General features: G+C 43.4%; 2 protein-coding genes across 2 annotated transcripts; one reads left to right on the forward strand and one right to left on the reverse strand.

Annotated features, from left to right (window-relative positions):
* Nucleotides 1-110: 110 nt before the first annotated feature.
* Nucleotides 111-9987, reverse strand: vps18 (VPS18 core subunit of CORVET and HOPS complexes). Its single transcript, XM_008281775.1, has 9 exons — nt 9556-9987; nt 8124-8265; nt 7396-7487; nt 6443-6693; nt 5686-6039; nt 3743-5005; nt 2715-2924; nt 1970-2206; nt 111-980 (listed from the first exon to the last, which is right to left on the reverse strand). The coding sequence occupies exons 1-9, from the start codon at nt 9656-9658 to the stop codon at nt 684-686; spliced, it is 2949 nt and encodes a 982-aa protein (XP_008279997.1). The 5' UTR covers nt 9659-9987; the 3' UTR covers nt 111-683.
* Nucleotides 9988-11307: 1320 nt separating this feature from the next.
* On the forward strand, nt 11308-14579 carry rhov (ras homolog family member V). The gene is made up of 3 exons (XM_008281776.1): nt 11308-11612; nt 11773-11831; nt 13105-14579. Exons 1-3 carry the CDS (start codon nt 11408-11410, stop codon nt 13549-13551), a joined length of 711 nt encoding a protein of 236 aa, XP_008279998.1. The 5' UTR covers nt 11308-11407; the 3' UTR covers nt 13552-14579.
* The last annotated feature ends 872 nt before the right edge of the window (nt 14580-15451 follow it).

Below are 15451 nucleotides of genomic sequence, written 5' to 3' on the forward strand. Positions count from 1 at the left end.
ATGATGCTGTGCTACACACTAAATAAGCAGGCTGATCTCCACCAGTGATCTGCTTCCTGACAAACCTCGATCACCTGTATTGATTTCTCTCAGTGCAGCTTAGACGTAAAGCGATTTGTTAAATATTTATTACACGTTAAACAAACAGAACAAACAGTCCATTCAAACTGACCAGCTTTAATGCGCCACAGTTAAACTGCGAAAGAGTTTACACACGAAACAAGAGTTGATCTTCTCCAGTTTGACTGCTCGATGAACACAGAACTGCGGAGACTGAACAGAGATAAGGACAGTGCATGTTGTGTTATCAATGAATCCAAACAAGTGCATAACCTAATGCAGTTAATAGATAAAGTAGGTATAGTGCAGTTCTACCCTTTCTACTGTCATAATCAGAGGTTCAGGCACATGTATGAAGCGTACAGCTCTGGCAATATCTGACATCACCACAGATTACTCCCCACACTTCCATTTCTCATTCAAAGTGCAAAGGTCTTCAAATCAGCTCCAAATACTGAGGACAAAATAAGTGTATTCTGTGAACAACTGAAGCTGATACAAGTTTTCAGCAGTAGGCACTACCAACAGGTGATCAGGTGACAATCCACCTGGACGACGTACGTTCACTGACACATGGATGGGAAGCGGTCGTGTCTCTTTTTCACATCAGAGAAAGTCTTCATTCATAGCCAGCTGGATTTCTCCTCCTCGAACTTCTGCGGGTCGATGAAAGGCTTGTCGATGGTTTTGATCATGAGTTCGCCGCAGTAAACGCACTCAGACGCAATGAGGTCGTCAATGTCCGATTTAATCTGCTCGCGGCTCGTGCCCGCGTTGCCCTTTCCCAGGCTGGAAGTGTCTCCCTCGTCCTTCGCCGCCGGACGGTGGCGCGATTTGGACGATTGCGTGGTTGCGGCCAGTTTTTTCTGCAGCTCCTCCAGACGGCTCTGCCTGTAGGCCGACAGGTGAGGGGTCACCTCCTGCAAGGTGGAAGGAAAGAGGAATTAATACCACATAACAGCTGGCGTTTCAGGGATTTATCTTTTGCAGCAGGTTTTAAACAAGAGTTGTTGTTTTCTTCATAAGTTATTTTCATGAATAACTTCTGAACTCCAAAACCCACAGGTAAGTTCCAAAGACATGTTATCTTAAAAAAGCAGTCCTACAATGACAGCATTTATCAGCCATAAACTGTAAAAACAAAGAATGGCCGGATTTTCAACTTGTCAATGGTCCCTGAACTACTCATCTGTGATGCGCTCTTCTGTCTGGAAAATTAAGCAAATCTAAGTTTCAAATTACGCTATCTTATTAAACTCGCTTTCTTGTGCAAGCCCTTTTTAAAATGGCACCAAACCCAAATGGCTTGCTCTAATCAGACTGTGTCGAAAACAAAAAAATTCTGCGGTCTGCGTCGCAACTGAGAAGCCTTTAATAACTCAGCTGTCACCAACAGCCACATGACAAAAACTCTGAGAGTTTTTCAGCCGACTGCAGGATGTGGTTACAAGAAGCAGAGAGGAGGCAAGTAAAGAAGACAAATTAAAAATAGAAGGAAAATGTCTGTATGTAGATCCACCATTTTGTTTAATGTTGGTAACACGTGTGCATATTCTAGCTACACTTTTTTCCATTTATGCAAAACATTTAATGAAATTTCATTTTCTTTTGTCTTTTTTATGATTTATGATGGTATAACTGTGTCATACTGCACAGAAGACATTTCTGAGCTCCCTCTCCTTCTCGTCGTGCTTGTTCCGTTCCCATAGAGCTGCAGGACTTTATATTGCGGTGAAAAATGAGGCCACAGTGAGGAAAATGCAGCAGCAGCAAAAACCACATCGGAGTTCAAGGGGGTGAATCACCGAGGTGTAAAAAAAATCTCAAGCGTGTACTGACATTTCACAACTACTACTCTCATGTTATCACTCAGAAAACCAGCGTGGAAGTCGTCCCGGCGACGAGTTACCTGGAACAGGCAGTCGTAGTGGAACATGTGTCCACACAGGAACAGATAAAAGGGCCTGTTGAGCAGCGGGAAGTCACAAGCTGCACACTTCTCCTGGGAATCCACCACGCCGTACTTGTTCCTCATTTCCTGGATGTCTTCTCGGATGCGTTTGGCGCTCTCCGTGGCCTCCTCCATCTCTTGCTTCAGCTCTTCGATGTGCTTGTTGTACTCCTCCAGAGAGCTGCAGATGGCCTCCTGAGAAACCATCATGAACAGAGGATTTGGGAAAAAAAAAACATAATGAACCAAAGAAAATCTTGGTCAACTGGAATGCTACCTACGTTTCCACCAATCGATTGGTCACTGGGGAAAAAATGTGTGCGTGACTGCAGCCATATTAGCGTGAATGAATTACAAATCAACATAAATAGCTACTATATGCAGCATATTAAGTCGTTTACATTTGGCTTGTGTGTACTGAAGCGTGTCCATAATCACATGATTTCTGTAAATAGAACACTAACTGGCGATCGCAGCACAAACTGAGGAATGAAACACAGACAAGTAGCTGCTGTTCTCATTTGAGCCGACACTGTTGTTTAAACTCCAGTTTTCGTCGAACAGTTTCAACGAAATGGAGCCACACTAACGATATCTTTGACATGTTGTAAGCTAGCATTCCACAAATGTTGGAGGTATTTCAATACGCGGTGTCAGTGAAGGACTGCAGACGTCTTGAAAGTCAATCATTCTCGCTACAGACCTTGAAGTGGTCGATGGTGACAAAGTCCGGAAAGAAAGGCAGGATGTCTTCGATCTTGAGCAGGTTGCAGCTGGACAAGCAGTTCATGGCTTTCTTCACATCCTTCTCCTCCTGCACCACGTGCCTGGCGATCTTCAGCCACAGCTTCTTCCTGATCTCCTCGTCATCCTCAGGAAGGTCGGCGCACGACTTGGCTAAATCTACGTCCACCTGTGGACGGGAGAAACACAGAAAACACCTGCATGACAAGCTGAAGAATTGTAATGCTGTGAAAACCGATACCAGAGATGATTTTGAATAAGTCCTGTGATAAACCCTCTGAACTTTTTGGGGCATCTTTTGCTCCTGTTACAGTTTTTTTTTCCTCGGTGTAGGTTCAATTTTCAATGCAGTAAAAAGTCCTGAACCTCCATGGAAGCAGAGCAACCATGACCAGTACAACGCAGTTAGAATGTCATATATCATGGTTAACAAATTTAAAAAACCTGACATCAACATGTACAATTATTATATTTTCAGTGCCGACTGCTGTTACCAATACTAGAAAAAATGGTGGCTCTACATACTACAGATATTTAACTATTCATATTATTAGAGTCTCAACAAACTCTGACCACTTGCTCCTCTGTGTACCACTTCTGAGCCACGCTGTATTTATTTTATTGTTCCAGTATGCTTGATTTGGAAACACAGCCAGTATTTGTCTGAATATTTCTCACCTTTTAGTTTGAGTCACTCATGGCTTCTTGTAGTGCAGAATGTTTTTTTTTTTTTAGAGAATCTTTATTTTTGGTTAATTTCTAAGTAATTTAAACAAAACATCACATCATTAATCTTATTTTAGGTACTTTTCCCACAAATTTTTTCGTGGAAAGTTGAAAATCTGACAATTCTTTCTGTTTTTACAGTTTCTGGCTCTGATAAATGGTGTAATTTTGGTGATACTTTAAAAGATAAAATGGCTTTTTAAGCAGCTGGTGGGTTTTGCAGTGCAGAGGGTCAAACAGCATTTATTTACATGCACGTACTTGTAAGGCCAGGTCCACCGCCTCCTCGTACAGCTCCATAATCCTGTACACCAGCACACAGGCCCGCAGGTAGCCGTGCTCGGCACACAACCTGAGGGCATACTTCAGGTCGTAGTGGATCTCTGAGGCGTGCGTTCCCGCCTGCTCCAGATACGACAGCAGAGAGTCGGCCCTGTACTTTGCGTAAAGCGACAACAGGTAGTTATGTATCGCCTCCTCCGTCACATTCAGCTCGTACACGCAGAACTCCATGTAGCGGATGGTTTCGCTGATCTGCTGCGTGCTGCCCATCTGGCTGTAGTTCATCAGGGCTGGGATCAGCTTCTTGGGATCCAGCCTCTTGCCCATCTGAATCCACGCGTCCACCACGTTTTTGGGGATGTGCTGCATGAGGACGGGGGAGAACTTGTAGAAAAGCTTCTCGTCGCAGTGCTTGGCGAGCACGTCCAGAGCGGCGCTGTAGTCGTCGTGCTGGCAGTAGTGGGAGATGACCCTCTCGTAGTCCTGCATGACGACGGAGAAGTACACCATGTCGTCCACGTTGCCGTGGCTGGCCAGCAGGTCGTAGATGGTGGTGCGGTTGTTGTACAGACACTCCTTGTGCTTGGAGCTGCTCATGAACTGTCGGAACTCGTCGCGGGTTTCCTGGAAGATGAGGCTGTTGCCGTCGCTCTCCAGCTGGCCGAGGCGGTTCAGGTAGAGTTCTGTCAGCCAGGTGACCAGCAGGGTGATCTGCGTCCGCTCGCTCGGCTTCAGGTTGTTCAGTTTCTTCAGTAAGAACTCCTTCAAGGCCTCCTCTTGTTTGGCTTCGATGAACTTGAGTGCTATCTCTTCAAAATAGTTCTGCGTCAGAGCGTAGCACTTGGCGCTCTCCAGGTATCTCTTGTTCTGGAAGCAGTGTTCGGCCTCCTTGGCCAGAACCATGTCCATGCACTCAGGCCGGTCGCGGCAGTACTCTTTGGCCAGATCGAATTTATTCATGCTCATGTACATCTGCCAGACGTCTCTGGCCTCGCGCTGGATGTGGTATCGGAAAACTGCCCGCTCAGTGTAGATCCACACCAAGCCGCCGGCTGGATCTTTGATCATCCTCTTGAGGGTGCCAAATTTATCTGGGAACACGTCCTCATAAACCACCTGTCCATTTAGAGTGCAGATGGCCTTAACTCGGTCGTGGAGGAGGAGCAGGAAGTGAAACTGGGTCAGCACGATGGAGATGGGCTTGTTGAGGCTGAGGTCAATATCCGGAGTGTACTCCCACACCTGTGTGATGGTGGAAGAGGAGATTAAAAATATATAAACATATATACACATACAAAATACATGAATGAACAAGGCAGAGGAGGAGGCATGTGCAGTTAAACTGTCAGGTTTGCTGTAGTACCTGACACCTCCAACAGGAGGAGCTTTTTAACGTTTAGTGAGAAGGAGTTACAGGTGTGTTAACTTAAGGGTCAATGAAACGAGCGAGCTTTTCTCTTGTCTAACTGCCAACTGTCAAAGTCCTGTTGATGAACTCTAAAGGATCAAGCTTTAAAAAGTTTCTTTCAGTTTAGCTAGCTAGCTGAGGCTCATGCTAATGCTAAGCATGCTAGGATTATCAAATCGACCAGAAACTCCGACTGCAGGCTTCCAGCAACACTGAAACGTAAGTGATGGAGTGTGTTGCCGACCCTCGGCTGTGAACTTAAATTCATTTTAGAGGGAGCAGTGAATACTGACAGATTTCTTGGACTGATAAAGTTGCTGCAACAAGTCACTGCATCTTGTAGATCAGCTGTGAGGTTTATTCTGATATCAAACCGCTGTGACGGGAATAATAATGTCAGGTATCTATCAGCTGTTTTTAATTCATTTTAACACTGAACACTTAAATGTCCATCCTTACTGGAGAAAGTGCATCAAACTTAAAGGTAAAGACAACAAGTGTTAATGAAATTTACCTGCACGTCACTCAGCAGCGAATCAGGCCTGACGTAGTCCAGCTGACCGTAAAGAACTCCGTTACCCATCATCCAGGCGAAGGCCTTGGGGGAGGTCCGAAGCTTGGAGGTGTAGAAGGTGATCTCGCTGTACCCCATGTTGGCTGGGAACTCCTGGAAGCTGGGGAGCAGGTCCTGGTTCTGGTTGAAGATGGAGCTGAAGCCCTGCTGCTCCGACCCCTCGGCGACCTTCCCCACAAACTGGAAGAGGCGCTTGCGGGTGGTGGCGATGATGAAGTACTTGTTCTCCAGACCTCGCTCGATCTCCAGGCAGCAGACCGGCGCCGGCTTGCCGTCCTCCTCCAGGGAGTGGACCTGCCCCAGGAAAACAACAGGTTGGATGACGGTGAAATATTTCTCTGGAGCTGATGTGCAGCTTTTAAAGGCTGTAAAAATGTAAACAGTTAAATATCTGTTGCATGTGAGGCCTCAGTTTTTATTTCTAATGTCGGTAACATCTGTGGACACTTGGAAAAATGCTGCACATGTTGATTATAAGCATTTTGAAACATAAGTAAATAAATCAACATTAGTTTTTTGTCTTTTTCTTGATTTATGGCCTTCTAACTGTGTCGTACTGCGCAGGAGACATTTCTGAGTTCTCTCTCCTTCTAGTCGTGGTCGTTCTGTTTCTGTAGAGCTGCAGGAAAATGTTCAAAAGAAACTTGGTGCTCAGAGTGTTAAACGAACTGCACCGCCACAGCAGACGCTTTCCGACCTGTCTGAAGTACTGGTCCGGGTTGGTGTTGAACAAGCTGCCCTCGGTCGCAGAGATCTCCGCCTCGAAGATGATGCCCTGGCCGGTGCCCACCAGGATGGGCCCTGTGCTGGTCTCGTTGCCCAGCAGCTTGTTCCAGCCCACGCTCTCGATGAGGTGGCCTCTCCAGCGGGACAGACTGCGCACCTTCTGGGTGTTTCTGTTGAGGTACAGACACTCGCTGGTGTTCAGGCTGATCAGCAGATGGGAGCCTGCAGAGGAAAAATAACGAGGAGGAGGATGTAGCTGCTGTCGTTAGGACGTCACACCCCTGACACTCATACGGTGATCTTATAAATGATGGAGCAGCGTTATGTGTGCAGCTTGAGGGGTCGGTGTTGTTGCACTCTCTGAGATTGTTATTGAAACTACATTAAAACATGATCGTAGAAATGATGCTGGAGGTGAAGTTTGTGGATCCTGATATCGTTATTACTTTCAAATCCCAACTGAATGTTTAAATGCACCGGATAGAAGAATGCAAAGACTCTTCAGAATCAAGCTCTATTTAAAAATCAAAAAGCAGATCTGTAATATTATTATAATAATATGAGGAAGGACTTCCAGGGTTTTTCCAGCACAGAGGATTTTGTGACGAGGCCACCAGCACCGAAGGAAAACCACAAGAGCCAAAATGATAAGAATTAAGAATCAAGATTGTACTTTTTATCCAGTTTTCTTAATTGGGTTTAATTCACTTAAACATAACAGACAATTCTATTTATCAAATGCAGATATTTCTGTCAAATAAGCCAACACGGACTCATTTCCTTTATCGTATGTGGACCGATCACGCTTACCACCGTGTGTAATCACCTCCACAAGGTCAAGCTACCAGAAAGCCTCCTGAAATGATCACTAATTACACGTCAAACTGTGTTTTTCAAAGGAATAACCACTGTGGCTTTTCTCACCTGTTGGGTCCAAGAACAGTCGGTGCACTTTGCCGTCATCTTTCCTCCCTAGTTCGGTCTGGTTGGGCTGATCCGGTTTGGCCAAATCGATCCTGTGAACAACAAAACACGAAACCTTTAGAAACACAATCTTGTGTCACCAGCAATTAATCGATTAACTATTAAATTAACCAACTATAATTAATTCATTTGACTAATTTTTTTAACCAAAAAAAGTCAAAATTCTCTGACTGGAGCTTCTTAAATATTAATATTTTCTGATTTCTTTCCCCTTTGTGATAATAAACTGAATATTTTAAGGTTTGGGAGAAAAAAATGAGAAGAAGGCAACATGGAAGCCACTCGGAGAATCAAAACGTTAACTGATTCTTGTGTTAATTTATTAAAAGTCCAGTTTTGGTCAGGGGGACGTTTCTCAAGTCATCGTGGATGTTTACAGACAAAACAAGACATGTGTCATCTGTAGCTTTGGGAAACACTGATGGACGCTTTCTGGCATTTACAAACCAAACCAAAAATCAATTTATCCAGAAAATAATCAGCAGATTAATCAACAATAAAAACAGAATTGTCACTTGTAATCTTATCTGCAACAATGACGACTTTAGAACAAACAGACAACAGCAGATGACAGATACTGACCACAGTGACGAGCAGCTACTGACCCGAACTAATCAAAACCACACATCACCAGTAACCACTGACTCAGGGTTTTAAGTCACGTCTACCTCAGCAGAGTGTCTTTTCCCAGACTCATGCACAGATGATTGTTGCAGACGGCCAAATGATTGATCTTCTCCGGCGGCGTGAAATCGATCCTCTGCTTGTTGAATATCGGCTTCTCTTCCTCCAGTCTCACGTTCACGAAGCCTGACGAGAGGAAGCCAGTTTGTGTCAGTCAGAGCAGAGTGTAAACACGCACGAGCTTTCATGTTTACTGCCAGTTCAGTTAAAGTGGGTGAGAGGTGATTCTACAAATCTAGAAATCTGCTTTCAGGCGACACTGATCGCAGAACGCTTCCTTCCTGTCTCGACTTCCTCCAACAGCTGCAGCAGGATTCATACCGTCTCCAAACGGAGAGAGGAGCTGTTTGCCATTTACGCCAGTGACACAGCAGCAGGGACTTCATAAATTATTCACATTTCCAGGCGTGTGATTGTGATCTAACTTAGCTGGATTACCCTGAATGATTCACTAAGATTTTATGCACAAATTCACACAGTTTCTTCAGTAAAATCACTGGGAGCAATGTGGTCGTCGTCAGGAGGAATCCAGCATGTCTGTTGGTTTGTTTTAGATGTAGTTTCCTCTGCAGGATGGTATTTATTTCTATTTCTTGCTATGTAGTGGATCATTTTAAGGCAGTTTTAAGGCTTTAATGCAGTATTTGCAGGAGAGCTGCTACTGCATCTCATCACCTCAGTTAATAAAAACTAAAGGAGAAAGGCAACAGAATGAAGGTCGTATAATGAAACCACAAATCTGAATCTATGATCACCGTAGCTTCTGCTGAGTGTTTGAGCTGAGGCCTGTATACCTGACATGTTGTATTATTGTCCTGTAGAGCTTCAGAGAGCTTTAAAATTAATTAAAATTCTGCTTCATCCAAATTAACAAAAGGTACAGAAAGACATAAATAAGAAAGGTGACAACCTTTACCTCCAGCCACGATAAGATAAGCCTTTATTAATCCCCCAGGTGGGTACATTTGAATTGTCATAACAGCAAAACGGACAGAGCAAAGCTTTGAGAATTATTAGTAGAAAAATAAACCAAAAACATACTTAAAGACGAGTTCAGATCGTCTGAATTTATTTGGATGTGGAAATGAAAATATTGCAGATTCTTCCTTGAGTAGAAATCCTGACAGAGAGGAAGTCCTGATGCACAGATTTTCTCTGTATTGCACACATTATTGTGCAAGTAGAAAAACTGTTAATGGCACAAAGTTTTGAAATCAAAAAATTCAGCTGGAGCATCCTTTATCTGGAGAAAACAGCTTATGTCACTCTGGACAACACAGTGTGTATAGTTCTAGTGTCTGCAGCAGAGGCCTCCCTGCATAAGGAGTCTCTCTGATCACTATACCCCAAATGAAACCCTGTTGGATGAACTCTTGTGCAGCCTGACATGGAGCCCGTGACAGGAGGGCGACCTACCTGAGTGCGTTATCCCGATGTTGGCACCTGACAGGCGGCTGTGCTGCTGCGAGCTCTGCCTGATGTTCTGCGAGTCTTCATACTCGTCCAGAATTGAAGCCATGGTTAAATACACCCTAACTGACTTCGGCGTGCTTTAATTCCTGTAAATGAATCTAGATAATCCAGACAAAAACACTGGAGGCGAGGACTCAATCCTACAACGACATGGCTAACAGCTAGCAGCTAGCTAAGCTAACACAGCTTCCGCCCGTTAAGGCCTCACTCTTCTTCCTCCGCGTCCGAGACTTTAAATTCAGCAGAAACACGTTGAACATTTACACAGCGGCCTTAATACGAGAATAAATGAAGTTTCAATCATTCGCTCTATCATAGCAGCTAGCTTAGCTTCCGAGTCCACAGCAGGGTGGCTCCTGGTAGTCAGGTGACCCGGAATCATGTGATCGCTGTAGGTGTAGTTCTGTCTGAGCCGGCAGGGGGCGCAGTTTGACCACGGTTACACAGACGGTTTATTATTGAAGGAAACAAAGAAGAACAGGATTTAAATGAATGAACACTATAAATATCGATAATTATATAATAATACATATAATTTCCATGGGCCTCTGTCACAATGCATGTTCATGGTTTTTCTTTTTTTAGTCTTCTTATTTTTTTTTGCATTTTATATTTACTGTATTTTTATTTTACAAATAGATTTTGCTGTTTTTTTAAAACCTATTTTCTGTTTAATTTACAGCATTTTTTGTTGTTGTTTTGTTATTTATCGTTTTCATTTTAGTTTTTAATATTTATCTTTATTTTAGATTTTTTTACAAGCTTTTATTCTGTTGTGCTTTTTGCACATTTATTTATTATTTTCATTTATTTTTCATTTTTAGTTCATTGTATTTACTAAACGTACATCAGCTCTGGTTGTTTTCAGACATGCCATATTCCATATGAATGAAGTTAACTTGATTTAATTTCTGTCTGTTCTTAATATTTTAATGTTTTATAATCATTTTTATTTCAGCAATCGATTAAACAAGTTGTTATTGTGCTCTGTCTTGATTCTTTTGTTAGTTTTAGAAATTCTAATAATTTTTGTAATTTATATTCATTTTTGTTTTAGAAATTTATTTTTCTACCTTTTTTTAATTAGCATTTTTTCTGTCTTGCTTTATGAACGTTTTTAATTTCTTTTTTTTTTTTTTTTAAATGTAGTTATTTATTCCTAAAATACATAACTTGGCCAACTCTGGATGTTTACTGGTCTTAATGATTTAGTGTTTTGTAATTATTTTATTTCAGAGATTAGTCTTACAAGTTATTATTGTGCTCTGTCTTGCTTTTTATGCATTTTAAATGTATTCAGGTTAGTTTTACAAGTTAATTATCTTATTTTTTGGTCTTTTATATTTATTTTATTTTAGACATTTATTTTACTGCCTTTTTTATTTTTTCTGTCTTGCTTTTTGAACGTATTTCATTTATTTATTTATTCATTTATTTATTTTTTTAATTTTTAGTTGTTTATTCCTAAAGTACAAACAGCCCTTTGGTCAACTCTGGATGTTTTCTGGTTTTAATGTTTTAGTATTTCTTCTAATCTTATGTTGTGTTTTGAATTTATTTGAAAGTATTATCATTATTTTTTGTTATTTTTTGTAGCACTATCTGTGTGTGCATGTAAAGCAGGAGGGAGTGTCCATGTAAATCAGAACCTGTCTGAGCAGAATCTCGTCCTGCCTTCTCATCAGGCTTCAGCCGCAGCAGCAGCAGCAGCGTCAGTATGTGAGCCTCCCTCCGCCGAACCTCTCTGTCCGCTGCGCACAGCTCACACCAGTCGGGGGTTCATGTCCTGCTCGACATGCCACCTCACATGGATTACTTCTACCACGAGTCCCGAGTCCCTTCCGCTGTCGGGCTGACCCGGGAGGACGAGCTGGACCCCGGCGTCATCAGCTGCATGCTGGTGGGGGACGGAGCCGTCGGTAAGACCAGCATGATCATCAGCTACACCTCCAACGGGTACCCGACAGAGTACCAGCAGACCGGCTTTGACGTCTTCTCAGGTCAGTGGCATTCAGGTCTTCCACCCTGAGCTCATTTATTTAAGCAGCACAGCCTCACATGAGACGACAGAATATAGAAAAGGTGGATTTATGTGCGTTTCTTTATTCCTAATGTGTCATAATCATAATAAACTAAAAGTAAACTTGTGTTTTCCAACAGGTCAGGTCCAAGTAGAAGGATCTCCAGTCAAAGTTCAGCTCGTGGACACTGCAGGACAGGTACAAAAAACTTCAAGTTTTTACAGAAGATGTGTGTTTTCTAGCTTCTTATGTGGTGTTGAATATTTACCAAAAGAAAAGTCTTGAATTTATATCACAGTTTATATAGAAAGTGCCATTTAAACTGCTTCAATTATTAAAATAACAGAAAAAATAGCTTCTTTTTAGTATTAAACTTTGGGTTCGAGCTTCTTATGTGATCATAGCAAAAGAAAAAACTGCCTTAAATCAATGAAGTATCTGAAAAATTTGCACCTTTTTTTTAGCTTTTAATTTAAATCCCAGCTTCTTATAGCAAATAGAACTAACTTGATTTTATGGCACATTTCAGACAGCAAGTGCAACTTAAACTGCTTTAAATCAATAAAATAACTTAAGAATTGGGGCTAGTTTTAGCATTTAATCTTGACTTCTAGCTTGTTTTTTGTGGTGTTGGATCCATAGCAAAAGAAATAACTTGATTTTATAGCACCGTTTATACAGAAAGTGAAACTTCAACTGCTTTAAATCAGTAAAACAACTGAAAAAATGTTTTTTTTAGAATTTAAACTTTGAGTGTCATCTTATAAAAGACCACAGCAAATGACAATAAAGTCACTTTGACAGCACAGATTACACAGAAAGTGCAGCTAAAACTGCTCCAAATCACCTAAACAGGAGAAAAACAGTAATAACGACCAAACAGAGGACAGTAACACAGAAAACCCGACAGCTTCAAGGGTTAATTCCTACATGATACAACATAAATAATGACTTGTGACAGCGATGAAAGTACAACCTGTCACGTTCTTGCTTAATCCGATACGTGACTCAGTAGCAGGATTTCACATCGAGTGTCGATGCATCATCTGCACTGAGTCAGTCTCTTTCACTGATTTCAGAATCATGTCTGTACAGTTTCACTCTAATGCTGCTGCTGTCTTTGCTCGCTGTGTGTGTTTTAAATAATGTGGTTCTGCAGTGAGCTGCCCCTGTGGCAGGGGTCTAGGCTTCAATCTGGGGTCTTTGAGCCTCATTTAATGCACTCTGGTGACCTTTTATGCACCAATTCTGGCTTTTTTTTTGCATACATTTGTGATGCAAATGTCTTCGTTTATGTAAAGAAAAGCAACAAAAATCAAAATCTAATTGGATATATGTGGATGTAATGAGATCTGAGCTCATGATTTGTAGTCTGGCAGTAAATCAGGACCCCTATCGGATTTTTCTTTTCAAAATAAAAGCATGGAGTGAAACATCCCTGACCTCTGGCCTTTGCTTTGTTTCCGTGCAGGAGGAGTTTGATGAGTTCAGAGCGCTGTCCTACGCCCACACCGACGTCTTCCTCCTGTGCTTCAGCATGGTCAACCCCACCTCCTTCCACAACATCACCAAGAAGTGGGTTCCGGAGATCCGCGCCTACAACCCGTCCTCGCCCATCGTCCTGGTCGGCACCCAGCTGGACCTGATGCTGGACGTGAACGTGCTCATCAACCTGGACCGCTCCAACGTGAAGCCGGTGCCGAGCTCGCGGGGCCGGGGCATGGCCGAGAAGATCCGGGCCGCGGACTACGTCGAGTGCTCGTCGCTCACGCAGAAGAACTTGAAGGAGGCGTTCGACGCCGCCATCTTTGCCGCCATTAAGAACAAAGCCCGCAAGACCAAGAAGAGGAGGTTCTCCGACAGGCGAACCAAAGCTTTCTCGAGGTGCAGCTGGAAGAAGTTCTTCTGCTTCATCTGACTGCTGACCCCGTGGGACAGAACTGTTTTTAACTTATTTAACTATTTTACTTCCACTTCTGTGGCGGTTTGGCATCCACACTTGTTAAGTATTTTGTCCTGGAGCGAACATCAAAGTGGATTCTGGGTCTGGTTTACATTATATTCAAATTTTCTATTGTTTCAGGACAGAAAAACCACACGAGCTTCAAATGGTTTGCGAGAGAATCGAGGCTCTGAAGGAGGAAAAGCCGCAGCATCATGTAAAGGCTGTGAATTTGCATGGTGCGCTGGAACAGAAAGTGTGCTGGAGCAGATGGGCGTTAGCCACCTCTCTGTTGTGTTCTTGCTGTCTGGCTGCGCCGGCCTATTTACATGCAGCAGCTGCAAGTTCAGGTTGCAGTGTGAGCCGCTGCATTCTTCATTACCTGCGTTTAAAAAAAGCTGCCCCGGCTGGTTCGTCTTATCGGAGAACCTGGCGTTTACTCTGAGCTTCATCACCTGGCACAACATTTGTGGAAGCAGGAGGAGGGTCTGTTTGAGTCTTAATCTCTCGGTCAGTTTCAAAAAATCCTCTTGTGTGAGGTGAAAGGTGGCAGGAGAGCGCTGACCTTTGGCTTTTTGTTCCTGCCTGTCATCAATCTGCATCTGTATAAGCAAACCCTGCAGGACTTCCACCCTGCAGATCCTCCCGGCCCAGGCTTTGTTTGTATGCTCAACACACTCCTTGTTTCCCCTCAGCAGCCCGGTTTGTACAGTTAGTGGATGCTAAACAGCCTCTGTGTGAATGTAAGTGTAAGATGGTACACTTTAAAAGAAGCCTCGTGCATGAGAACGTCATATTTTGCACTTCAGCTGGTGCACATCCGTGTGTAGATAGGACGAGGTTTTACTATGCTTCTTGTGGAAGTTCCATGTTTGTGTGTTCTGTTTGTTAAAACAGGTTTTGTCATGTGTCTGTCCATGAAATATTCATGTCTGATCTCTTCTGCTCTAACCTGTGTGTGTTTTTTTTACATGGCAGAGTGCAAATAAATGAAGTGTAACTTATGGCCTGTGTGTTACGTGTATTTTTAGAGCTTGTTTGTTTTGACTTTGCGATTATCGCGTCTCGAGCGCAGCAGCAGCTAACTCACGCTGACGGAGGAGTTTTTAAAAGTAGATCTGCTCCCCGCGGGGCGCCTCAGTGATCCTCATCTCCACTCAGGGTGCTTTTTCCTGAACCACCTCTCCGTCCACACATATGATAAGTAACCTCTGGCCTCCAGCGGTGCACCGGGTCGACCAGTTCTAATGCAGTCCGCGTGACTGTCGACGGGGTTTGGCGGCGGCCTGCTGTGACTGATTGCCTCGTCTGATTGCGCCTGCAGACACGGGAGAGCCTGCAGGAGAGTGATTGAGTCAAATTCACTGATTGAGAATAAACAGTGGCAGCAAGTTGAGCTGAAGTTTTATCACAACAATAGAGCGAGGACGCCGTGTGAAAGGTGGGATTGTGAAAGCTGCACAAGAAGGTTTGATTTTTGAGGCCGAGCTGAAAGAAGATGAGTCTTGTTCATGCAGCAAATGGATCAGAACATGCGTTGTGTTTGTTGGGAGCCGGATGAGTCACATGTGAGCGAGAGGATGAAACGACAGTCACCCCGATACATCAGCAGTCTGTTAGCGGTTAGTCAGAGTGTCGTCCATCATGCGGGTCTGTTTGAACGTCTGTTATTGATGGGCTGAAGAGGGACGAGCAGCCTTCTGACCCACAGGTCAGAGGGGGAAGCTGCTGCTTTGTTATCCGACACAAGTGGACCCACGATGAACTTCTCTGGGCCGACCATGACCACTGGAAGGATGCAACGATCTCTCTGTGTAAAGATGTTTAAGCTTAAGTTTTCACGCCCCTGTCAGACCTGCACTCTGCTCCAATAACC

The sequence above is a fragment of the Stegastes partitus genome, unplaced genomic scaffold (assembly GCF_000690725.1).
Source record: "Stegastes partitus isolate 25-593 unplaced genomic scaffold, Stegastes_partitus-1.0.2 Scaffold244, whole genome shotgun sequence".
In the NCBI taxonomy this organism is placed as follows: domain Eukaryota; kingdom Metazoa; phylum Chordata; class Actinopteri; family Pomacentridae; genus Stegastes; species Stegastes partitus.